Raw genomic sequence first — 25,097 nt, forward strand, 5'->3', positions numbered from 1 at the left:
GAGTAATTAATAACTTACAATAGGAAGTTTCAAGAGTTACAGTCTTTAAATTTATTTGTCTTATTTCTTTAATTTTTATATATTTAAAAATCATATACAAATATGAATTTATTCATCATAATAAATAAGTTAAAATATTTAAAAATATAATAAATTTAATTGACTCTTGAAATTTTAACGGTATCACAAAAAATGGGACAGAAAAAAAACTTATATTATTTGAAAATGACGTAAAAAAAACATTGTAAATCTCTTTAAAATTATATATTTGCCACATAAATTGGGGTAAAAGAAATAATATGTGGTATTTGAAAATTACACAAAAATTATTATAGATTACAACAATTAACAACTTAAAATATTTAAAATACATAAAGAGTTTGATTGTTTCTCAAAATTTCATTAGTGCCCCATAAATGAAGTAGAGTGAATAAAATAATATTATTTAAAAATACATAAACAGTGCTATAAATTACAATAATTAATAACTTCAAATCATTTACATATCATATTAAAATTTAACTAACTCACTAAATTATATATGTCATATAAATTAAAAGGAAAAGGGTTTGAAAAAAACTCCAACTTTGATCGACATTGCTGTTACGATACCAAACTGTATGGAGGACCTTTTACCCCTGCATTATTTAATAGTGTATTTTAAAGGTATATGTGTGCCCACGTGGACACGTTATTATTTATAATGATGCAATTTTTATGATGTCCACGTGAACACATAAATACCTTTAAAATACACTATTAAATAGTGCAGGGGGTAAAAGGTCATTTCCAAAGTTTGGTATGGTTACAGTAATTTTGGTCAAAGTTTTGATATATTTCAGACATTTTTCCCTAGATTAAAATAACCAAAACATAGGTTGGGCCCGTGCTAGCACACAGGCAATGCTTTGTCAACATGTTTGTTTGTAGCGAGGGGTAATATGGTAATTTTAATGGTCTTTCCTTTATTTTATTTTTTTGTTTTATTACTTTATATAGATAAAAAAAAAATTATGTAAAAAATATTATAAATCGCAATAATTAATAGCTTAAAATATTTGAAAATATATTAAAGTTCCCGTTAACTCTCAAAATTCCATCTATACCACATAAATTGGATTAAAGGGAGAAATATATATTATGTAAAATACATTAAATGTACTATAAATCACAATAATTACATGTTAAATATCAAAAAGAACTTATAAAAAATATATAAATCATAATAATTAGCAACTTAAAATATCTAATATATATAAATTAGATTGACTCTCAAATTCACCTGTGTCACTTAAATTGATACAAAAGGAGTAACATATATCATGTGAAAATTACGTAAAACGTACGATAAATGATAATAATTATGTAGTAATTAAAAAATTGATTGACTTCAACTTCTATATATATCACATAAATTGAAACAAAAAAAATAACATCTATTGAGCCTCGTATCTAGTGGAAAATATATAGTACTGATTCAATGCTACCAAATTCGACTTGTAGACTTGTATGGCAACAAGAAGTCATCTTAGTTATTCAAGACGACTACTATTAATCATCATCATGTCTTCACTCGATTAAAGAAAAAAAAAAGAAATGGTAAGAACTTCAAAGGGGATTTTTTTTTTCTTTTTAAAAAAAGGTTCTTATGAATGTATCAAATCGATGTTCTAACAAAAAGGGATTTTAGATAGGTTATTTGTGAGAGTAATGGGTGTATTGAGGGGGTTAAATGGGTAATGAGCGAGTATTTGAATTTTGGGCTAATTAATTGGTCAAATCAAATTGAGTCGTATGATTGTGCCATGTGTATCAAATAAGTCTTCTGTCCGTTAGAGTGAGGGGTAAATGTGCATTGATTTTGAGATGGCAGGAGCATTAATGAACAAAAAATACGCTGAAATTATTTATATAACAAAAAAATAATATATTTGTCATTTTTTCATATACTAATTTTTTTTTATGACGAGTGCAAAAGCACCCTTTTTCCGTTATTGAAATGACAGAACTTTGTGATCGCTCAATAATAATACTATACTTATCATTGTAAATGTAATTAACACTATTGAAACCCTAGACGTCGACGATGACGGGACCGATATCAGTCGAAGAAGACGACAAGCAAGCACCGGGACTTCAACGACACGGCGAACCAATTTCGGCGTCGGTGGAGGATCAGATATGCAACAATCGCAAGGAGAAAAGGAAGTTGACGAAGAAGGAGAAGAGGAAGCAGAGAAGGAAGGAACTAGCGGAGAAGACGCGCCAGGAGGAGGAGGCTAAGCTGAATGATCCCGAGGAGCTTCGCAGGATTCAGTTGGAGGAAGAGGAAGAGAAGGAGAGATTAGAGAGAGAAAGGAGAGAGTTTGAGGAAAGAGAGAAGCTCTTTCTCGAAGCACTGGCTCGAAAGGAAGCTCAAGAGGTAGAAGAAGAAGAACGAAGGAGAGTGGAAGAAGAGGAAGAAAAGGCAAAACAAAGCCAGGTACACATAATTGGCGCCAAATGTACTTCCACATCCTCTTTATTTACATAGCAGTGAACTTTGAGTTATGTGGGTTGTGTATAATGTATTTACTTTATTGGTTATAGTTGCTTATTAATGGGGTTAAATTGAAGGTTAATGGATGTTTGTACTTTGTACAATAGACATTGTGTGCCGTGAAGCAAAATTGAGGAAGTTATGAAAGAAGTCAGAAGTCGCTAGCATTTTTTTGGTTATAAAACCTAATCTGAAGTGATTGACCCTCCCAATCATAGTATGGCAGTCAATTCTAAAACAAGCAAAGAGAATCTTGCATTTTTGGGGATTTGGTTAAACTTTTTAGCAGTTGGAGACATTGTGGTGGATGCTTTCTAGAGACGTAAAAGCATGCTCTGGTTTGACAATGATCACAATGCAGAAAGAATGCACATAGGAGTTGGTCAGTGGAGACAAATTGTCAAACAAACTATTCTAATTTAGTTCTAAATTTTGAATATGTCTACATAAACCGAGTGGAAAATATAGCATATCATGTGCTTCTTTGACTGCATAAATTGGTTTGTGTTTTCCAGATTATTGATCTCAGCCTGCAGCTTACGATTGCGCGCAAAGTTAGTTCTATTGCCACATCTAGTATATCAGGTGTTGGTTAAATATGCGTGTGCATGAATTTCTTTAATTTGACATGAGGTTCAGGTATGGATCCTTTGATCCAAATCATGCTACCCATTTAATATGGTCAACAAACTAGTTCTTGGGTTGTTGGAGACAGTTCTGATGTCTTGTTTTGCAAATCATTATTCTGTCTTATCACGTAAGGAATAGTTTCATTAAATATGGGAAAACTCTTACTTACAATAGATATACCAATAAATAGAGGCCTAAACAAAGACAGTTCTTTTCAAAAAAACCCAATCTTCTATTGTTTCTTAAAACTTTCACTCTGGGGGTTTGAATAATTTAGCAGCATATGCAAATGTCTGCGACTCTTTCTCTGTTTTCCCCTCCCTCTCCTTTTCCTACCTAAACCTGTTGTGTCTGTCTTGGTTCTTTAAGTGCTGTGATTTTCACGGTCCACTGGTATTCTTCATATACATACATCCTAGCAGGTTGCCCTTGAGAATGAGCCAGATGGAGATGACGAGTGGGAATATGTAGAAGACGGGCCTCCTGAAATTATATGGCAAGGAAATGAGATAATTGTGAAGAGGAATAAAGTGAAAGTGAAAAAGAAGGATCCAGATCCTGCGATTCTGAAAGAGGTACTAATCTGTAATTCTCTGTACTAGTGTATTTCCCAATTCCATCCTTTGTCCTCTTTGAACAATCCTAACACCTAGCAATTGCCAAAATGAATGGGATGTAAATACTATCCTTTGTCCATGCAGGATCCCAATAGACCAACATCCAATCCACTGGCTCCACAATCTGAAGTCTATGCTGACTACAAGAATGCTTCGTCTCTTTCAGCACAACAGTTGTTGGAGAATGTTGCTGTTCAAACTCCAAATTTTGGAACTGAGCAGGTAAATATCCATAATTCCTAATTATAATGTTCTCTGTGCGTGGATCTCCCTAATTAGTGATGACAGGTTATTGCTATTTTCTTATGTCCTAAACTTCTAATATTCAAAATAGCTAGTCTCTTATATCCTCTCATTTGGTCTAGCATGACCCTCTGCTTTCTTGGTTATCACGTGGCAGGATAAAGCTCATTGTCCTTTCCACCTAAAAACTGGGGCTTGCCGATTTGGTTCACGCTGCAGTAGGGTTCACTTTTATCCCGATAAATCCTGCACTTTGCTCATGAAGAACATGTACTGTGGACCTGGATTTGCTTGGGAGCAGGATGAGGGGCTTGAGGTCTGTTAATGAAGTCTTCATGTGGCTCTAGTATCCTGATTTTTAAATTTTGCTAATCTTTAGTAGTTTCCAGTTTTCTTTAGAACTTCTGTTATGAAATTATTGGTAAGTTCTTCCTTAGGTTGCTTATGCTTCTCTTTACTAAAGTGAAAAAAACTATAGTCTGAATAGATAAATCTTTCAATTTTTGGGTATGTCTACTTTTTTTGCTTCTTTACCTGAATTAGTACTGATCAGTGTTGGTTGTCGATTGTCAATATGTAATGAAACATTATGTCAAGATGTGTCTCCAACATTAACCCTCTTTTTTACTTTGTGGTAATTTTCTTCTTGATCTTATTCCCTTTTCTATAAGTGTGGTCATTTCATTTGATCCAAGTGATGGGTAGTGTATTATGTTTAAGTTGTAATATATTCTTATACTCAAAAGTAATTTATTTTTCTTCGCGGTAGAAGCTTTCTGTTTGTTCTTTAACTCCCTTAAAACAGAATATCTTCCCTGAAAATTCTGGAGGCACGTGTTTCTTCCGCCGATTCAGCTGGAGACTCTTAGCGAACTGTGTATCCTGTTTTGCAAAGTGAGCTAAAGAATTCTGAATATAACAGTTGTATGTGTGTGATTTCTATTTTTCACATTTCTTCATGTTATTTACCGATCTATTTTTAGTAATAGAGAAACGGAAGACAACCACGATTTTTTTGGAATGGGAATTGTGCTGCCTTTCTTGCATAATAGGTATTACTATTGCGTGTAATTGGTAATTTAAAGATTAGTGATGAAGCCGTGGGTTAACCCTTTTAGAGATGTATCTGGGATTGACAATGTTCTTTGGCACCTGGTGCAAACTATGTAGCTCTTTGGTACCCATTGACTATTGAAAAGATCCCCTTTCCATAGTCAAGCCGATAGAGGAGTTATCTAGTGTCTTAACAATCATCCAAAAATCTAGTCATCAAGCTTCTGATTCTCTTGCTCATTTTACATATGCCGTGGCTATTTTGCGGGAAATTCGTAGTTCACAATTACTTAATGTTTAGGTTCTTTTTCAATAGTTTCAAGTAGATGGCAGTGGTTTTAGTGTCAGGTTTTTTGTATCTTAAGTTAAACCTCCGGAACTGTATTACCATTATGTAGGAGAGTATATTCCTATTTGCATAACTGACTAAAGGGACTTGTTGGAGCTTAGTTCCTTGCCTAATTACTAATTTGCTTCTATTTAATAAGCTTCACTATAATTATGTTTTCTGCTTTATTTTTGCAACTTTGAGGGGTAATTGATTTATCTCTTGAAAATAGTAGTTTGTCCAGTACTAAATGCTCAAATGCGGATTTTCATGTATGGGATTTAATTCGTTATACCTGCATAGTCTTTATGCATACATGAATGTTTTCTGAATTTCCTTTTGGTAGCTCTATGTAGTTTCAATTTGCAAAATCTTAAAGAGTTTTTCCAATTTATGTTTGGTTATCTGTTTGTTATTTAGTTGCTAAAGTTCTTGCTAGTTGTATTTGCATCTCTATTTGGATTTCGTATACTCTGCATATGTTTATGCAATCAATTGTTGTCTTCTGTTCTTCTTTCTACAGTATACAGATGAGGAGGTTGAATGTAGTTTTGAGGAATTTTATGAGGATGTTCACACGGAATTTTTGAAGTTTGGAGAAATTATAAATTTCAAGGTAGTGAATTTCTTTCTTTCCGTTGTTGACGTATTGCTAATTATGTCCTCACATTAGGACAGCAGGAATATTTCTTGGAAGTGAGCAGTGTCCTTTTCTACTCTTTTAAAGCATGTTGCTCCCCTGTATGTTGCAAATAGTAAGAACTCATGGAAATAATAGAACACAGTTTAGCTACTCTGTGCTGAAAGAAGAATGATGTCAAAGGCTGAGTTGTTGAGGTGCCTTACAATATTCTAGCCTTTTCTCTTAGGTACGTTTGGTTCCCAATGAAGCAAGGGAAGTGTTAGAAAGTGAATTGCTTTGTGCTTTAGGTGTGTTTGTAAGCAGGAACAATGTGGGAATTGTAATGACTTTCCCACAGGAAAAAGTTTCCTCTAAAATAAATCCTAAATTTTCCTGATTTTTATTTTTTAAAACATCCCCCCCCCCCCCCCCCCCCCCCCCCCCCCNCCCCCCCCCCCAACCCCCACCAAAAAAAAAAACAGAAAAAACACAAACTAAAAAAAAAAACTATCTTGACATTCTAAAGGACCCTTAAGAATCATGTATCAGTAGATGTAAACCAAGGACATCTTTTTCTGTAGAGCTGTGTCACAACAATGAAAGGTCTTATTTGCAACATAATACTGTTAGTAAAGGCTTGCTTCTTTTTGTCCTTTAATTGCATAGCCAACTAATATGTTCCCACATATAGGTGTGTAGAAACAGTTCATCTCATTTGCGAGGAAACGTTTATGTACACTACAAAGATATAGATTCTGCAGTGCTTGCTTATCATTCTATAAATGGCCGTTACTTCGCTAGCAAACAGGTATTTTGAATTCCATTTAAATTAATGGTTTGCAGTTCAAATGAGATGTGCATTTTGCTATCTGTTATTCTAGTAACTTTCTTTCAAGAAAATCGATCGCATGGAAGCATATGAAAATTCCCCTTTTGGTTATAGCATATTGTTTCTTTTTACCCTGAAAGAGTCGATGTTGATAATACTAACATCCTAATGCATGCAAGTACACACTTCTAGGTCACAAAAAATAGCCTATATATGCACTTTGCATCCTTGCATTTGAACCACGTGGCTAGAATGTAATGATAATTGTTTATTCTTCTTGGAATGTCTGATTCTTAATAGATCACATGCGAGTTTGTTAGCGTAACCAAATGGAAGGTTGCCATATGTGGGGAATTCATGAAATCAAAGCTTAAGGTACAACTTGAATCTCACTACTCTCGCTTGAGTTCTGTGTTAATGACTTTGTTACTCTCTGTTTTTTGTCAGCAGTACTTGTAGGGAGTAAATTAGTTAACGAACATCTTTACTGTTTACCTGATTCTGACATTAAGATCTTCTGTACTTCCTATCTTTTAACATGAATTATATACACGTGTGTTGACAGTCATGCTCCCGTGGAACTGCATGCAACTTTATCCATTGTTTCCGCAATCCTGGTGGAGATTATGAATGGGCGGACTTGGATAAACCACCGCCAAGATACTGGCTTACGAAGATGGCTGCTTTGTTTGGGTATGCTGATGAGTCTGTCTATGATAGACGGCTTGAACGGAAAAACTCAGAACGGATGTTGAATTCCTACAAGATGCTGGCAGCTGATTTTGACAGGTCCGTTAGTTTTTGGTATCTTTCATGTGAACTTGATAACGTATTGAACCATATCTTGATACTTCCGTCTTTTATAAAAGAATATACTGATACACCCATCTCAAACATGATACTTCAGTTATGGCTCTCTGATCTTAAGAAATTGCAGTAGACACCTGTTGGATCTGTAGTGGTGGCAATCAGGTCAATCAGATGGTTGTGTTGAATTTGAGCTGGTTAAGAACCAGCTAAAGAAAATTAGCTCAAACTAACTCAACCTATATTTAATATGGGTCAAAAATTCGACCAGTAAAAAATATGGGTCAAAATTGGGTTGGATGATAAGTAATTTGTCTCAGACCTGCATCTTGTACATGAAATGAGAAAAGAAAAGTAAAAACTCTTTGGAACTTATCATTAACCAATCTACAAAAAAATGTCAAATAAAATTTTTAATTCCCCAGTATGAAAATATTTGTAAAAATATGATTAAACTATATTCCCCAGTATTCCAGTGAAAAAAATAATCAAACCAGAATACCCTTCAGGGTGGCCCAGTGGTTTGGCTTGGGACTTCCATGTTGGAGGTCTCAAGTTCGAAACCCTTGCCAGCGAAAGCAAGGGGTTTGCCTTCTGGGTCAAACTTGTCGCGTCAGGCTTGTCTAGTGCGGGTTACCTCTCCTGTGTGGTTTGCAAGCTATTGCATAGGAGCGGTTTTTTACCCAGTGTGCACCCAAAGGGTAGCGGCTACGGGTTTCCCTTATCATTAAAAAAATAATAATCAAACCAGAATGCAACCAATCATGGACATGCAAATGACAACCAATTGACATGATTAAAAAGAAAGTAAAGGAAAACTAACAGTCTGTTAAGTGGTGAAGGGCTTTAAAACGATGAATAATAAAAATGCTTGGTTCGGACATGATTTTTACTATTCATATTGAATGTTATTTCTGTACCCTTTCTCTTGTCTTCTGCGCATTCTCAGATGGGCAGGTTCTCTCCTTTTTTTGGTGATGAAACTATCCTTTTTTCTTCTGTAATATAGGCAGAGAGTGCAGAAAGCATGGTTTAACATTTGATTTCAATACCCTTGTAAAAAAAATTATGCTATAATAATATGACTTTCTTGCACCCAAAAAAGGCATAGGATTTTTATTAGCATAAATTTTTATTATTTATTATATGTTCAAATAAAACATCTGCTAAGTTCTTGGGAAATGACAGGCATCGCTATGATTCAAGGGAGAGAAGGTCTCACTCAAGGGAGAGCAGAAGTTCAAGGATTCACTATGATGATTATGATTTTCATAAAAGGACACATCAAGAGAGAGGCGACCGTACTGATAAAAAACGGTGCAAAACTCTTGATAAGAAACAATTCGAAGAGGGGACAGGACAACATGAAGAGGAAACACATCATCATGGTGAAAATAGATACCACAGTAGTGACTCTGATTGGGATTTATCTGACAGAGAGAAAGAGGGAGTGAGACGCCACCATAGCACAGGGAGAAGATCAAGAAACCACCATAATGAAAAAATGGGGCGTCAACATCGTAATAGTGACATCAAAAAACGAGTTTGCGGTTCCGACTCTGGTGATGATTTGCCGGAAAAGAAGAGATGTAGAGATGCAGGATCTGGTAACAGAGAGAGGGGCTCAAGACATAGGAAGGAAGATCGTAATACAGATTCTAGCGGTGAGTGGTTGGATGAGACACGAGACAGAAGTTTGCATCACAAGAAAAGAAGAAGCAGGTCTAGGCATCATAACGGTGTTCCATCATCACCTGATCGCTGGGATAAGAGAAGCAAAAGCCATGATAGTAATACCACTGGTGACTGGACTGCTGCTATCGCAGATAAAAGAAAGCCAAGTTCTGACAAGAGTGTCGATTCAGATACGGATTACCCTTATCACCATAGTGAAGACATTGGGGAAAGAGGCCGCTGGGAACCTGATGAAGGTGCTACTGGAACACACTCTAAAAGTAGTAAGAAGTCTGTAATTAATGATTCTGAAGATCACAATGTGGAATCTGAGTTGAATGATGATGGGGACTGACTATAATGGTACGTAGTACAACAAGGGAAGTAGCCGATCAATCAATCAAAAAAGGAGGGGGAACAGTGATAGGATGGACTCTGCAAAGATCTAAAGAGAATGATAGGGCACGCAATGGAAAAGACAGGAGTTACACTGGACACTTGAGTTAAGCTCGTGAGGCAGCCATTGCATTACTATTTTCATGAGGTTCATACCATATATAATCTCAGTTGTACTGCTGGAAAGAACTCGAGGATGACGTTACATGCATCAGCCATTGCTAAGTTTCAGTTCTTAGATTGTAAATAGTCGACACTTGTTTGTCTGAATGAAGATCAGGTTATTTTCTGATGCATTCCTAACTGCAGTTGGGAAAATTGCCATTTATTCCAATGGATGCAGAAGAACACATTGGTCATCTCCCTTAAGGTGCTAATCTACTTGTGACTATACAAGAACAAGAGATTATTCCTTGCTTGAATGATCAGTGTGTTAGTTCACTTCAGTTAACAATATTCAGTGCAACGAGCCTTCGGCACCTATGCTTGCGGGTTATAGCATATTGCTTGATAAATTAGTAGAGATGTGTACAAATTGTGTCAAACACTATTGTCTTAAAAAGAAATATCAAAACCTCAAAACTTTTTTGAAACCCATAAATTTTTGTCTTCAATAGAATATTCTATCACAACGGAGCTATTAATTTGACGAATGTTATGTGGACAATTTGAAGGAAAATAAATGGTCAAAATTAGGTGGTTACATTAACGTCTTTCACTAAATCACTCTTAACTTAAACTTTCACATCATGAACTAAGTTTTCAACTAGCATTATTTTACTGGTCAAATAAAAATTTAAGATACGATTCAAATATTATCGATTGTGTAGGACTAATTTTTATTGTTGTGAGAGCAATCAATAAAGTTCAAATTATAACATATCTATATAATAATATGCGGACGAGTATGTGTTTCGATTTTAATTCCTTTCGTTTATTAATAATATAGCTAGATCAATAAATTATTGTCAAGGCTCAAAATGGATTTTAGTGTCAGTAAAATTTAGAAAGAAAAAGAAATGAGTATGTGTTTCAATTTTAATTCCTTTTTGTTTATTAATAACTAGGTAAATTACCCGTGCTTCGCACGAGATTGAACTATTTTACTAAGCTTACATATGGTCATTCGGTAATATTCGTATTTTCGATACATACACTACATTGTCAAGAACATTTTATCTTAAGGTAAAGCATTTTTCAGAAATCTTAAAGTGCAATATTTTTTTTAATTTTCATTTTTGTTATACAAAAATTATGAGTCAGAGAGAAATTTTAAGTATAAGAAAGAAGTCTAAGAAAATCTCCATGGAAATAGTTGGTCAGAAGTAATGAAATTTTCTAAATTCCAAGAAGTTATAAAGAACAACATCAGACATTAAAGAAGAGACCAAAAAGCCTCGAACAACAACACTCCCAAGTAAAGTGGAACATCACGTACATACAAGAACATAATTAACTAAATTCAAATGGAGGACCTTCGACTCCTTTCTTATGAACCTCCATCAATCTCTTTTTTATTATAGTATGTTGTATTATGTATATGTTAAAAATGACCATAAAATTGTGAGTATCATAAATGTTTTTCCTCATTGTCTCAGAATAGTCATTAATATTGCCAGGATTGAGAAGTGAAGAAATAGGGGAAAGACTTTTACTTGGAGAGTCTTGGAAGGAACTAATAATAAACCAAGTTTTTTTAATGAGCTTTTTTTCTAGCCTTTATATCTGTGTTTTTCTTCATTATCTGCTGGAAAAAATTTAGTAATTTTCTTCAATAGAGACGATAATATGTATACCTCAATCCATACAAAATGTTTGTACCTAAGAAAAAACAATCAAAATACTAACTGTGGTAAGCAAGAGAGCAATCTGTTTGGTTCTTTTAACAAACATCATCATTGGTTCCAATTAGTAATCACATATTTATTGTTGTATGCTATCAAATATAACACAATCCACAAGCAATTTTCCCAAAAAGTATATGAAAAAACCTGTAAAAAGGGACAAAAGAGAAGATAAATTTTCAATTATCCTCACTGGAATTTTTAACAGAGTTCAAAAAAAAAGTTACAAAAATAGCAAAAAGAAATTGCAAGGGATACATGAATCACTATGACTTACGGCAAAAGATTAAGCTTCATAAAATAGGAGGAAGAAAGCTTTGAGAAATGGAACACACTTCATAAGAAGCTTAATAAATATATATGTATTTGACTGTCTTATTGCAAAAAAACCTACAAATAATAGTGGCAAAAATAAAAAATTTGGTTACTAAAGAACCAAATGTAATGAACTCAACCATTTCAAAAGCGTTATGAGTTATGGGCGGAGAGGTGCAAGAGTAGTAATGTCGCATTGCAATTAAAATCAATTTTCATTGTTTATATGAAGAAACTTGTAGAAAGGGACAAAATAGAAGATCAGTTTTCAATCATTCTTGCTGAAATTTTTTAACAGAGGTAAAAGAAAGTCACCAAGATAGAAAAAACGAATTGTCATTGTTATATGAATCACTATGACTTATAGGAAAGATTAAACTCCATGAAATTGGAGGAAGAAAGCTTTGAAGAATGAAACAAACTTCATAAGAATCTTAATTAATGAATTTGAATTTGACTATTCTATAGCGAAAAAAAACCCTACAAATAATAGTGACAGAAAATTCCTCTATTTATAGACAACAAATGGTAGTGTGAACAAATTCTTATTGTGCCTTGTCGAAAGGGTCACAACTCATTGGAAAAGTTACAACTCTTCGGAAAGGTCACAACGTTTCATAAAAGTCATATTTTTTCACAAAAATTGCAACTCTTCATAAAAGTCACTACTTTTCATACAAGTTACAACTTTTTAGAAAAGTCACAACTTTTCATTAAAGAGGAATGCTAGTTTTGTAATAAATAAATTAAAAGGGAATTTTTGTTTGTGGTGGTGCCACGTAGGCGGGCCTAGTGTTGTGTTTTTTATATATATATGATATGATTGTTAACATCAATTAACTATTGTCTAAGACTGAAAATGGATATTAGTGTCTGTAAAATTTAGAAAGAAAAAGAAATTAAGAGAACTAGAGAATAAAATGATAAGCTATAATTTGATTTGAAGATAATTCTACAGTAATATTTTTTTTAATTATGCTCCATATTTATGACTTCCTAAATATTTTAACACAATTTGTTTTTTAATTAAAGTGTAATAAAAGTATCATCTGAAAATCATAACACCACCTAAAAACCCTGAGGTTTATACTAGCCAAACCTGCGCTACTTTAGTCTCTTTTCCTTTCTCCGCCGCTTAAAAACGAACGGAAGAAAATCGCCGCCACCAGCGCCGGCAAATACAATCGCCGGCCGCCGGTTCTGATATTCGTTCTCGGTCGACCACTTTATTCCAGTAAAACCATATTCCCTCACTTTTTTTCTCTTTCTAATTTCTTGTTTTCTGTCTGTTGTGAAATAGTTTAGGTTTTTCATTGAAGTTGATAAATGTAACTGAATATAGTTTAATTTATTGATTGAATTGTTTTAGGTTTGTGGAGTGATAGTGAAAGATGGGTTCTTTTAAGAGGAAGTCGCAAGAATTCTCCAATGAGGGTGATATTCCTCCAAGTAAACAGCTGAAACAAAATGATTTACTTGGTGTGGATGAGCCAGTGACATGTCTGCATGATGTGTCATATCCAGAAGGGTATGTTCCCTCTGCTTCAACTTCTGGTTTGCCTCAACAAGATTCAAAACCTGCTAAAGAGTTCCCTTTTCCACTCGATCCTTTTCAATCTGAAGCAATCAAATGTATTAATAATGGCGAATCCGTCATGGTAAGTTTTTCTATTCCCAATCAATCTATCAAAGCATCTTCTTGATTTTCTTAATATTAAACTGTTATTGGGGTCCCTGTATCATTCCAGTAATAAATCATTTGTCTTTTATGGAAAATTGCAGTTTTGTCAGTTTCTCTAAATTCCACAGTTATCTTAAGTAGACCTTAGTTAGATAAATTGTATAATTAACAGTGGTGTGACTGAATTGGAAGTTGTGCCTGTAGGTATCAGCACACACGTCAGCGGGAAAGACAGTTGTGGCATTATATGCAATTGCCTTGTCGTTGAAGAATAACCAGCGAGTAGTATATACTTCACCAATTAAGGCTCTTAGTAATCAGAAGTATAGAGAATTCAAAGAGGAGTTTTCAGATGTGGGTTTGATGACTGGAGATGTCACAATTGATCCAAATGCTTCTTGCCTGGTATGCCCAGTTTGTGCGCGATGCTTTTGCCCTTAGCTTTTTCTTATCTGTCCTGGGTTTCAGTAGGCTAAGGTGTGTTTTGGTTTCAGGTAATGACTACAGAAATCTGGCGTAGTATGCAATACAAAGGATCAGAGGTTACAAGGGAGGTGGCTTGGGTTATTTTTGATGAGGTACACTACATGCGTGATAGAGAAAGAGGTGTGGTTTGGGAGGAAAGCATTGTTATGGCCCCAAAAAATTCCAACTTCGTCTTCCTCTCAGCCACGGTGCCCAATGCTAAAGAGTTTGCGGATTGGGTTGCAAAGGTACTTGTCTATACTCATCGATATTGATCAGTATGCTTGATGCTAGAAACCATCTGATATGTTCATGGATATGACTTCTACTTTATTATTAATGACCTTCATTGAAAGTTTTCTGGAATTCTTGAGATACATTTGAAAAGGTATTTATTGATTGCCTTTTAAGAACTTGTTATCATAATGCTGCTGCTTAAGTCTTGAAAGTAATATATATATTAAAAAAAACTTTGCTGCCTTTATAAACTACTTCACTCTTCACGAAGTAGATAGGTTTTACATGTCTTTAGATGTTGGGGATGATGGCATACACTAGTCTAGGATGATGCTTTGAGAGAGAATCCAAGCAAAGAGTTTTGGACTAAAGATTGACATAGGGGTACAAAGCAATTTTTTAGATCCAGCTGGATCACTGTTTTCCCTAATCCTTCACGCCTCTTTCCTTACCTTTTCAGGAATCCCATGTCTCATGAATTTCTTTTCTCTTTTGTGTGCATGCAAATAAATAGCTGTATCTACCAATTACTCTGGTTAGTCCAAACTAAGGCATCAAGTTATCCATAGTGTCAAACGATGAGAAGAGCTTTTATTACCAGAATATTTCACCACTTAGAAAGAACAATCTTGAGTAATCCTATTTGGCTGAGATTCTAATTTATGAAAGTTATAACTATTTGAATCTTATGGTGGGATAATAATTTGGTTTGTCATGGTGCAGGTCCATCAGCAACCATGTCACATTGTTTATACAGACTATAGACCCACACCACTTCAGCATTATATATTTCCTTCTGGTGGTGATGGGTTATACTTGGTGGTTGATGATAAAGGGAAGTTTCGTGAGGATAGTTTTCAGAAAGCTTTGAATGCTCTTGTTCCAGCCAATGAAGGGGATAAAAAAAGAGAAAGTAGCAAGTGGCAGAAGGGTCTGGTTGTTGGCAAATCTGGTGAGGATAGTGACATATTCAAGATGGTTAAAATGATTATCCAGCGGCAATATGATCCTGTAATATGCTTCAGCTTCAGCAAAAGAGAGTGTGAATTTCTAGCAATGCAGGTATGATTTCTGTGTATTTTACTGAAGTGGATAATTCTTAGATGGTTGTATTGCTCTACTGTGATGTTGGCAAACCAGCGTTCCAATTTCCTGATTTCTTCTCTATTATACCCCCTTTTCACCTGGTTCAGAGAGAAGAGACCATGCCATCAACCTTTGACATGACATTCCATACTGTAGAAGTTTATTTTTTTTTCCATCCACTTTTAAACCAACTCTTCGTGTGAGAGTATACGGATTTTTTATCTGTTGGCACATGAGAACATTTAGATCTGTCTAAAAACACTGGGTCTTGGTTAATAGGCTAACTGTTCTGCCTTTTGAAATTGGAATAGATGGCTAAAATGGATTTAAACAATGATGATGAGAAGGTGAATATTGAAACTATTTTCTGGAGTGCCATGGACATGTTGTCGGATGATGATAAAAAGCTGCCTCAGGTGAGCGTCTTATATTTATTTTTTATTAGACGTATAGCTGAGATTTATTATGTGGTTACAGTGAAGCACTGAATACTCTTCCTACTAAGTACAGTTTCTACTTTCTACCATTTTTCTCTTTCACCATATGTCCCTGGGATCAGGGGTTGCAGTTTGTTTTGCTATTGGAAAAGATTATTGTTTCACATCTTAGATCTTTGGGAAGAGTACTTGCTGATAACTGATGTCTATATTTGTAATTGCAGGTTTCAAATATGCTACCCCTATTGAAACGTGGAATTGGTGTGCATCATTCTGGTTTGCTTCCTATATTGAAAGAAGTGATTGAAATCCTGTTCCAAGAAGGATTCATCAAGGTTGGAGAAAATATTTCTTTAATTGCTTCAAAGAATTATTCCTATGAGGAGAAGGATTTTTTGTGACAACATGACTTCATTCACTCTAAGAAGAAGTTGATTAACTTTATGTTTGCTTTTAAAGATCTATTTGTCTTGTGTCCTGAAATTTTGCTGTAGTTGTGGAGTAGACGAGAATGCTCGAAATATGTGAACTTATTAATCCTCTAATAGAGTACTACTAGCTCAACTAAGTAATGATGCTTTGGTTGTTAAGGTGACCTTCGGTTTTGGTGAGAAAGTTCTTGTTCGTACCACAAAGGTTGTAGTGGAGTGGTAAGTACTCCACCATCCTTAACTAGAGGTCTCGAGTTCTATCCCCGAGTATGGAGTCGTCTTTGATAGGGAGCACTGTACCCCCCGAAAGTGGGACTTCCCTGCGCAAATTTGGATTATCGGGTCCCAAAAATCAAGTACCGGATACCGGGTGGGACCATAAGTGGGGACAAATACTCTTGTTTAAGTGTCCAAGGCCAGCTTAGGCTCTACATGTGAAATATGGTTTCTGCCATCATTCTATGACGGTGCCAGAGGAACGCTTATAAAAGAATAGGTGCCAGAAGAATGTATATATTATTTATTTTTATTTTTTTTCTTCAGATTTGTTTACCTCATCTTTAAGTACTTCTTCTGAAGTTATAGGATACACAAATTCTTACACATGCAAACTTTGCAGCTATCTATGCATAAAAATTTAGGTATGTACTTTATTCCTCTGTAAGAGACTCTTCTAAGCTCAATTCTAATCATGTTGCGTTATATGATTTTCTTGTAGTGTTTGTTTGCCACAGAGACTTTCAGTATAGGGTTGAACATGCCTGCAAAAACTGTTGTCTTCACAAATGTTCGTAAATTTGATGGAGACAAGTTTAGGTGGTTATCCAGTGGTGAGTATATTCAGATGAGTGGTCGTGCTGGCCGTCGGGGCATTGATGATCGTGGGATCTGCATCCTTATGGTTGATGAGAAACTAGAACCTTCTACAGCTAAATTCATGCTAAAAGGAAGTGCTGATGCATTAAACAGGTGCCAATTTTGAATTCTCATTTAAGTCTAGACTCTCTTGAGTAAATTATCTTTCTTCAGAGGAGGATCAGAAATATGTTCTCTTTTTTCCCATATTAAGATGTTTCAACGAACAGGAAAAAAGACAAATAGTGCATTGATGACAACTGTACTTCTATTTGGCACTGCTGAAAAATGAATAATTGGTTAAATAAATGAGTATGGCGGTGTAGAGGGTCAAGCTCATTAGCCTCCGAATTTTAAAGTGCGCACCACTAGCCCCCGAGATTTCTTGGTGACAAAAATAAAAATAAAAATGAAGCCCCCAAACCCAACCAAAAAAAACTTGTTTTATCATCGTATAGAACTTTCAACTTTGTATTTGACTTCTATTTTGTGTATATCAGTGCCTTCCATTTAAGCTATAACATGCTTTTAAATCAAATACGGTCTGAAGATGGTCATCCTGAAAATCTGCTGCGTAACTCATTTTATCAATTTCAAGCAGATCGTGCACTTCCTGATCTTGAGGTTTGTCAATTGACTCAACTCCCGGCTCTCTCTCTCTCTGAAATTCTTCTGAGATTTTCTTCTTTTTTTTCCTTATTCTTGCCAGAAACAAGCAAAGATTCTTGAAGAGGAGAGAAACTCAATTGTGATTGAAGAAGAAGACAGCCTTGAGAGATATTATAATCTGCTAGAACAATATAAGAGCTTGAAGAGGGATGTACGTGGCATTGTTTTTTCTCCAAAATATTGCTTACCTTTCCTGCAGCCTGGTAGGCTTGTATGCATTGAGTGTACAAAGGTTGATGTTGATGTTCCAACCTTCTCCATCAATGAAGAGGTCACATGGGGAGTAATAGTTAATTTTGAAAGGGTGAAAGGGATTTCTGAAGGTGAGGATTTGAATCGGCATCAGTTGAGCTCTTTTGTTAGTTAGATTCCTTAACCTTTAGTTCAATGTTCATGTTCAGATGATGCAAACAAAAAACCGGAGGACGCGAACTATACAGTAGATGTACTCACGAGATGTATAGTGCAGAAGGATGAGATGGGTAGAAAGACAATTAAAGTCGTTCGGTTGAAAGATGCTGGGGAACCAGCTGTTGTCTCTCTTCCTTTGTCCCAGGTAAGCTCCTTAGGCTTATTTGGCAACTAGAAAATCTGATAATGAGTATTAGATTTAGTAATTTAAGATGATGAATGGCGACAAGAGTCTTGAAACTGTACCATGCCTTCGTGTGTGTTCTACTGGGATGAAACTATGAAAAACTGAGGTTAAATCCTTGTAGAAAGGAGTAAGCCCAAGAACCACCATTAGGACCCTAACAACAAGAAACAAGGTCGGGATTTGGTGGAGCACCTTCAGTTCTTGCACCTTTGGTTGAACTGTGAAAGGAAAGGATCCTTGGTGGAAATGTTACTTTCAATTGCATGCCCTTTGCTTTCTTTCTGCATGTGAATGCTTTGATTTTCATAGATTTTGAAGATCCTTTCTCATCTGTTCATATGTTGCATGTATCTTCTATCTGGTAGGTCATGAAAGAAAATATAGAAATGGTTGATGACATACATTTAGGTCTTTTACACTGACAATCATGCAACTTAAATGTATGCTTGTTGTTCTGCTTGTGTGGCTTAGCTAATGTGTTTCCTGCTATAAACAATTAATTGACAGATTGATAGTTTGAGCAGTGTCCGTCTTGTGATACCAAAGGATCTTTTGCCTTCAGAAGTTCGAGAAAATACACTAAAGAAGGTTTCTGAAGTTCTCAATAGATTTTTAAAAGAGGGCATGCCTCTTTTACACCCACAAGATGACATGAAGGTCAGATGCAGTCTATGTCTCTCTCTCTCTCTCTCTCTCTCTCTCATTTGCTAATATATTAGCTTGGTGTTCATTCTATGCATGTTCTGCAGGTTCAAAGTAGCTCGTACAGGAAGGCTTCGAGTAGGATAGAGGCACTGGAGAGTCTGTTTGAAGAGTATGAGATAGCGAAGTCTCCCCTTATAAAAGAGAAGCTTAAGGTTTTGCATAAGAAGAAAGAACTTACTAGCAAAATCAAATCAATCAAGAGAACATTGCGTACTTCAACTGTCTTAGCTTTCAAAGATGAACTTAAAGCAAGGAAAAGAGCTCTTAGAAGACTTGGGTAAATTTACTTGTCTATCTTACCGACCTCGTATTGTTTTTGCTGATTGGCTCTGTTTCTTCTTTGAAGCTGTGCTGTGTTGGCTATTACATCTGTCAAAATTAGAGGAGTATACATGCTGTTAATATTGTTATTGCTCTTGTATCATACTGCTATCTTTCCATTGTTGAACTGCTTTATCTTCTTCTTTTTTTTCTCTTCTACTTCAGAATTACATTTCCATTTTGTTGTGCCCTTTCTAAGGTGTAGTAACATTCAAAATGTTTCTAGTGTTATAATAAGCCCCTCACCTCCTGAATAATTACTGTAATTCTGATCCTTCCTTTGATATGTCGTTCTTTGGTGGGTGTATTTGGCTTTGACAATGTCGAAAATGGGCCACAAATAAGTAGCCTTCTTTGAAGAGAAAAACCATGGGGAGAAATGATGTTATCCTATTTCTCTGTTGTAAGGAAAATGTTGTTTAACTTGGGATAATAATCAACGCAAGAGCCTCAAAAGAGTTATTGAACCATATTTGTTTCTGCAACGCACTTTGGTCCCTCTGTTTGGTATCATACTTGCTTCTTCATCATGTTCTCTGTTCTCTCGGTTTCTTGCTCTGGAATTCTTCTGTTCTTTATGACTTTGCTATTTTTGTGGATTGCATGGAAGTGCTTATAAGGTTGGGGTTTATGCAGATACATCAGGGATGACGTTGTGTTGCAGAAAGGGAAGGTAGCCAGCGAAATCAGCAGTGCAGATGAGTTGACCTTGACTGAATTGATGTTGAATGGGACCTTCAGAAATATTAAAGTGGAGGATATGGTCTCTCTTCTCTCTTGTTTTGTTTGGCAAGAAAAGCTTCAGGATGCTCAAAAGCCCCGGGAAGAGCTTGGGTTGCTCTTTGCACAATTACAGGATACAGCTCGGCAAGTGGCAAAAGTTCAGCTCGAGAGCAAGGTATGTGTCATCTGAATGATTGTGCTGATAAAGCTTTGATAATTACGATATAGAATACCATAGCTGAATGAACATGTTTTACTGTGGTATTATCTTTCAGTTTTTCGGGTTCAATTGAGCACATATGTATATCCACACTGCTTTGAGTTTGTAACATCTGAATTGAGAAACTAATCAACGAAGACCCTCTATATTCCACAACCAAAAGAGCAATTATTGTTGTTATGTCAAGTACAGATTTCTTGTATACCATTGTCTTACTCTGTTGTGCTTTCAATAGGTTCAAATAGATGTTGAGAACTTCGTGAGTTCTTTCCGACCTGATATCATGGAGGCCGTCTATGCCTGGGCTAAAGGATCTAAGTTTTATGAGATTATGGAAATGACTCCGGTGTTTGAAGGCAGTTTAATCAGGGCTATCAGGAGATTGGAGGAAGTTCTTCAGCAGCTAATACAAGCTGCAAAATCCATTGGGGATATCGTGCTTGAGGCAAAATTTGAAGAGGCTGTTACCAAGATCAAGAGGGATATTGTCTTTGCTGCATCTCTATATTTGTAGATACAAAATTGAAGCATTTCTGCAAATGCTCCAGTTACAAAGGTTAGGTTAGATGGGTGTGGTGCCACTAAATTATGCCCTTAAATTGTTGTATGGTAGCTCATTATTTATATTTTATCTAAAATCGAAACCAAATTAACTATGTCAGTTTACATCTTTTTTTTGTTTCAATTTTGTTGTTTTTTCGGGGAATTTCCCCACATGAAAATTCAAATTTATTCTCTGCCATCTACTGGCATACATTATTTGAGAAATATGGCTATGATACATGACAATATTCACCTTCATAAATAAGAAAACAACCTTACCATCCATATATTTATACAACTGTTTTATTACTTGCTATTAAATATATTAAAAGTATGTTGCCAACAATACTGAGAGAGTTTCCAGATAGAGGCAAATGCAATGACAAACCAAATCTTAGCTTTGCTGAGTCCATTATACAGCTTACTTCAGTTCTCGAATATGGAAGCAAGGAAAGAAGCAACGGAACAAATGAGCTCCAAAATTGATCACACATCCAAAAGCTCCACCAGCTCTCTCTGTTCTTACAGGTATGCCATACACTTGATTCTGAACCATATACTGTTGAGGCAAACTATGATCTGACAGTGTTGGTTTTGGTTGATTGATTTCACCAACATTATCGATGTGCTGAGAAATAGTACTACCATTAGGTTGATTTGAATTGTCTGATGTTGAACCTGAAACTTGCTCTGTTGTGTAAATTGAGTCATCATATGGCTGCACGTACTCGAACCAAGGTGGCAAGGGCGGTGCAGACGGCTGAACTGGGTAATTATAAGGGCAGTGGTAATAGCATGGGAGGATTGGTGGTGGCGGTGATGGTGGTCGCTCAAGGAGAGGAACTCTCTTTTTCTTCTTCTTTTTTGACCAGAACTTGAGCTTCTTCATGGCTTTTGTCAATTTCATAGGCTTAGACTTAAGAGGGTGTGTGCCAAAGATGATTTTGGTATAATGTGTTATAACCAAAGTGGCTAAAAAGGGGACTTGTATCCGTTTAAAAAGAGAATGAAATGATACATAAAGAGCTTTTTTTCAAATTTCATGACCGTTACCCTTTTTGCCAAGCTAGTAGCTCCACCAACTTTTTGCAAATACTAGTAAATGTTAGGGCTAATCTTGGATTATTTTGCTCACTTTTTCGCCTTGTGATTTAGAGTGAATATGCATTTTTAATTTTAAAAATGTCACGTGACTTTAAAAATTATCTCACTAAATTTTTTACTCCTCCAAACCCGACCCAACTATAAAAACTCAATTCCTCATTTATGCAGTCATAGTTGTGATGACTGAATAGGAAAGTGATTGAGATTTTTTATTTGGGTCGGGTGTGGAGGGGTAAGAAAAAAAAAATAGGGTGAGATAATTTTTCACACAATTTTATTAAAAAATCAACTTCAGGATTTTCATTTTTTTAAAAAAAAATCGGTTAATATAGGTCTGTTACCAAAAAGATGCATTTTTGTTAGATACAACCGATGTATATATGCATCATTTGTTACCCGATGAGTATATATATATATATCATTTTCTCCTATTGAAGGATATAGCAATCGCATAGTTAAAAGGGTATATTTATCCTTTTTCCCTTTAAATTGGAATTCAACAGCTTATACCAAAGATTAGATACTGGCCAACGGTGTATTTGACAAAGTGCCTGATTAATCTACATTCTACAATAAACAATTTTTTCCTTACAAAAATGGAAAAAAATATATTGATAGATCATACAAGGGAGATAATAATATAACACCAAAATTAATTCAATATTCAACAATTAATACAAAAAGGTAATAATATAATGATGATTATCACAAAAATTGAAATGAAATCAGAGAAGCAACAGCCAACAATACTGTCATGCTTATAGTGATCCCCATTGAGTTTCCAGCAGAATTTGATGCACCTGAAACCAACCAACACAAATTCCAAATCAAATATAAGAATTTTAATAACAGAGTATCGTGAAATTATTTTATCGTATATTTACAATTGAAACATGCTATAATTCGAGTGACGTACCTTTAAGACACCCCATATAATTAACAGGCTGTCCACATTTAGCAGGCAACATTTGTGCCTCATTAACATCAATCCCAGCTTGTTCTGCTGCTTTACTCCCTTTAATACTTACCATTTGACATAAACATTCAGGCATTTTTCTAATTACTTCTTTTAATGGATTGCAACAACTTTGTGGTGGATCCCCTTTTGCTCCATTTAAATAATTCATACATGGGAGTAACTTGCTCATACATGATGAATCCCTATTTTGACTCATTCCTTCTTCCACCATTACTCCAAAAAACAATACTATCATCATAAAATATTTCATCTCCATTAATTTTTCGATACGATTTTTGATCTTTTGTTCTTTGATTTTCTTGGTTATATGTTGTGTTTATATACTTCTTTTGGGTGTTATATGTTTTATTTTTGACTTTGGATGTATATGCATGGTTGGAGTTGTTGATCTAACAGTGTCTCTATGAGTTTTGACTTTTAAAAATATAGTTAAGATAAGTTGAGCTACTTTTAGTTGTACATATTTTGTTTATTCATTTTTTCTATTCTTAGGTTACCACCAAAAATCGGTAATTTAGATCTAGAACCTGTTTTAGATTGATTTATTTTACGTCAAAATAGTTTTTAAGTACTTCTTTAATGTTTGGATAAATTTAAAAAATGATTATAAGCATTTATTTTTAAACTAAATGATAAAAATAAGTCAAATCAAACAGACTCTTAATTTGATGCACACATAGATAAATATTGACATCTACATACAATTCTAAAGAGTAATTCACAATAGCTTAAGATCTGATTAAAGAATAAAATTTAACAAAAACATTATAATTTTAAAAGAAGTGTTTGGAAAAAGTTTCTCTTTTTGTTTTTGGGAAAAACTATAATCTCTTCCCTCAAATAATGCATGTGATCATTATTACGCGGCGTATTAAGACTAAGTGAAAACACGATTGATCCTCTTAGTATTGAATTAGGGGAAAATGATAATTATATAACACTCTAAGAACTAAAAATAAAATGATTTTCAACAATCATAAAAAAGAAAGATTAATATAATGTTTTCTAGCAATTTTAGGAGTAAAAAATGGGTATTTGGGCCGAACAAAAGTGGGTGCCGGCCCATAAGCTATAGATGATAGACTAGATCCATTGGGCCTCAAGAAGGAGCCCAAAACGAATCAGCCAATCACAAGCTTTAATTTGCTTGACTAATGAATTTACCTGAATGCCCCAAGCAGTCACTTTCATCATTTTGGGACCAAAATTTTCAATTATTTAATGTCGTAATTATTTGTCGTTTTGTCTCTTAATTTTCTTACTTTTGTTTGATTAGTTTCTCTTTCTGTTGTTTTTGTCCCTTTTATATATTTCTATGTGTTGCACGTGGGATGAGTTGTGTGTTGTGTTCTCTTCATTTTAGTTTGTCTATATTTTTTTTTTGTCCCTTTTGTTTTTATTTATTTTGTTTTTTTATTTGTTAGGCTATTATTTTGATGGACGTCTATTTATGTCAATTTCTCGATAAATAGTTATGGATCAAGGTTACTAAACAAAGGCCCATTCTTTGTGGACTGAGGTTACATTGTATGGCCCAAATCCAATCATGGGTTCAACTGTTCAAGTAAGGAGCCTAAGATGTATTTTTTGAGAGGGCATATTTAGAGCGTTGTTTATGGATTCATGTGAATTTGATAGTTTTTGTATTAATTATGTATATATTTATTAGAAAATCTATTAAATACTTGTCTCTTAATCCAGATACTAGCGTATATTAACTTGAAATTGTAATAAAAACTTATAAACTCCAAATTATGAATTCACCTCTAATTCTAAAGGATAAGGTATAGAGCGTAAATTGTTTATCTGTGAAAATATTTTTTTAATCATATTAAAAAGGTTGTTAAGCTATAATTCATTGTTCTAAGAATATAACCATTCAAGAATATGGATAGTAAAGTTGTTTGACTATTTGAACGCTCGAACATTTCACTTTAACGTGATAGTTTGATTTCTCATCTTATAAGGTTCTCTCCCACAAATATAAAATAAAATAATCATATGGTCAAAGAAATTTATGTTTACTAAGACCTCAAAACTTTGTACCGACTACATGTTTATAAATAATACCGATCGAATTATGACAATAAATCAACGTAACTTATAAAGATTAAATTATATGTGCCACTTCATCACACCATATGTC

The 25,097-nt window shown here is 34.8% G+C and overlaps 4 protein-coding genes across 4 annotated transcripts; 2 read left to right on the forward strand and 2 right to left on the reverse strand.

Moving 5' to 3' along the window:
- The first annotated feature begins 2,068 nt into the window (after window positions 1-2,068).
- Window positions 2,069-10,350, forward strand: LOC125875904 (zinc finger CCCH domain-containing protein 5). Its single transcript, XM_049556970.1, has 9 exons — window positions 2,069-2,482; window positions 3,592-3,744; window positions 3,871-4,008; window positions 4,187-4,345; window positions 5,934-6,026; window positions 6,724-6,840; window positions 7,162-7,236; window positions 7,427-7,650; window positions 8,857-10,350. Exons 1-9 carry the CDS (start codon window positions 2,087-2,089, stop codon window positions 9,695-9,697), a joined length of 2,196 nt encoding a protein of 731 aa, XP_049412927.1. The 5' UTR covers window positions 2,069-2,086; the 3' UTR covers window positions 9,698-10,350.
- A 2,631-nt stretch (window positions 10,351-12,981) lies between these two features.
- On the forward strand, window positions 12,982-20,993 carry LOC125866118 (DExH-box ATP-dependent RNA helicase DExH9). Its single transcript, XM_049546419.1, has 15 exons — window positions 12,982-13,131; window positions 13,267-13,555; window positions 13,783-13,983; window positions 14,073-14,291; window positions 15,004-15,342; window positions 15,678-15,782; window positions 16,028-16,138; window positions 16,953-17,203; window positions 17,590-17,713; window positions 17,799-18,081; window positions 18,160-18,314; window positions 18,864-19,013; window positions 19,106-19,338; window positions 20,019-20,280; window positions 20,561-20,993. Exons 2-15 carry the CDS (start codon window positions 13,289-13,291, stop codon window positions 20,837-20,839), a joined length of 2,979 nt encoding a protein of 992 aa, XP_049402376.1. The 5' UTR covers window positions 12,982-13,131; window positions 13,267-13,288; the 3' UTR covers window positions 20,840-20,993.
- Window positions 20,994-21,077: 84 nt separating this feature from the next.
- LOC125866126 (uncharacterized) lies at window positions 21,078-21,778 on the reverse strand. The gene has a single exon (XM_049546428.1). The coding sequence runs from the start codon at window positions 21,773-21,775 to the stop codon at window positions 21,290-21,292; it is 486 nt and encodes a 161-aa protein (XP_049402385.1). The 5' UTR covers window positions 21,776-21,778; the 3' UTR covers window positions 21,078-21,289.
- Window positions 21,779-22,621: 843 nt separating this feature from the next.
- Window positions 22,622-23,246, reverse strand: LOC125846985 (non-specific lipid transfer protein GPI-anchored 30). The gene is made up of 2 exons (XM_049526707.1): window positions 22,889-23,246; window positions 22,622-22,772 (listed from the first exon to the last, which is right to left on the reverse strand). The coding sequence occupies exons 1-2, from the start codon at window positions 23,205-23,207 to the stop codon at window positions 22,678-22,680; spliced, it is 414 nt and encodes a 137-aa protein (XP_049382664.1). The 5' UTR covers window positions 23,208-23,246; the 3' UTR covers window positions 22,622-22,677.
- Window positions 23,247-25,097: the final 1,851 nt, after the last annotated feature.

Source organism: Solanum stenotomum, chromosome 1, assembly GCF_019186545.1.
Source record: "Solanum stenotomum isolate F172 chromosome 1, ASM1918654v1, whole genome shotgun sequence".
Taxonomy (NCBI): Eukaryota; Viridiplantae; Streptophyta; class Magnoliopsida; order Solanales; family Solanaceae; genus Solanum; species Solanum stenotomum.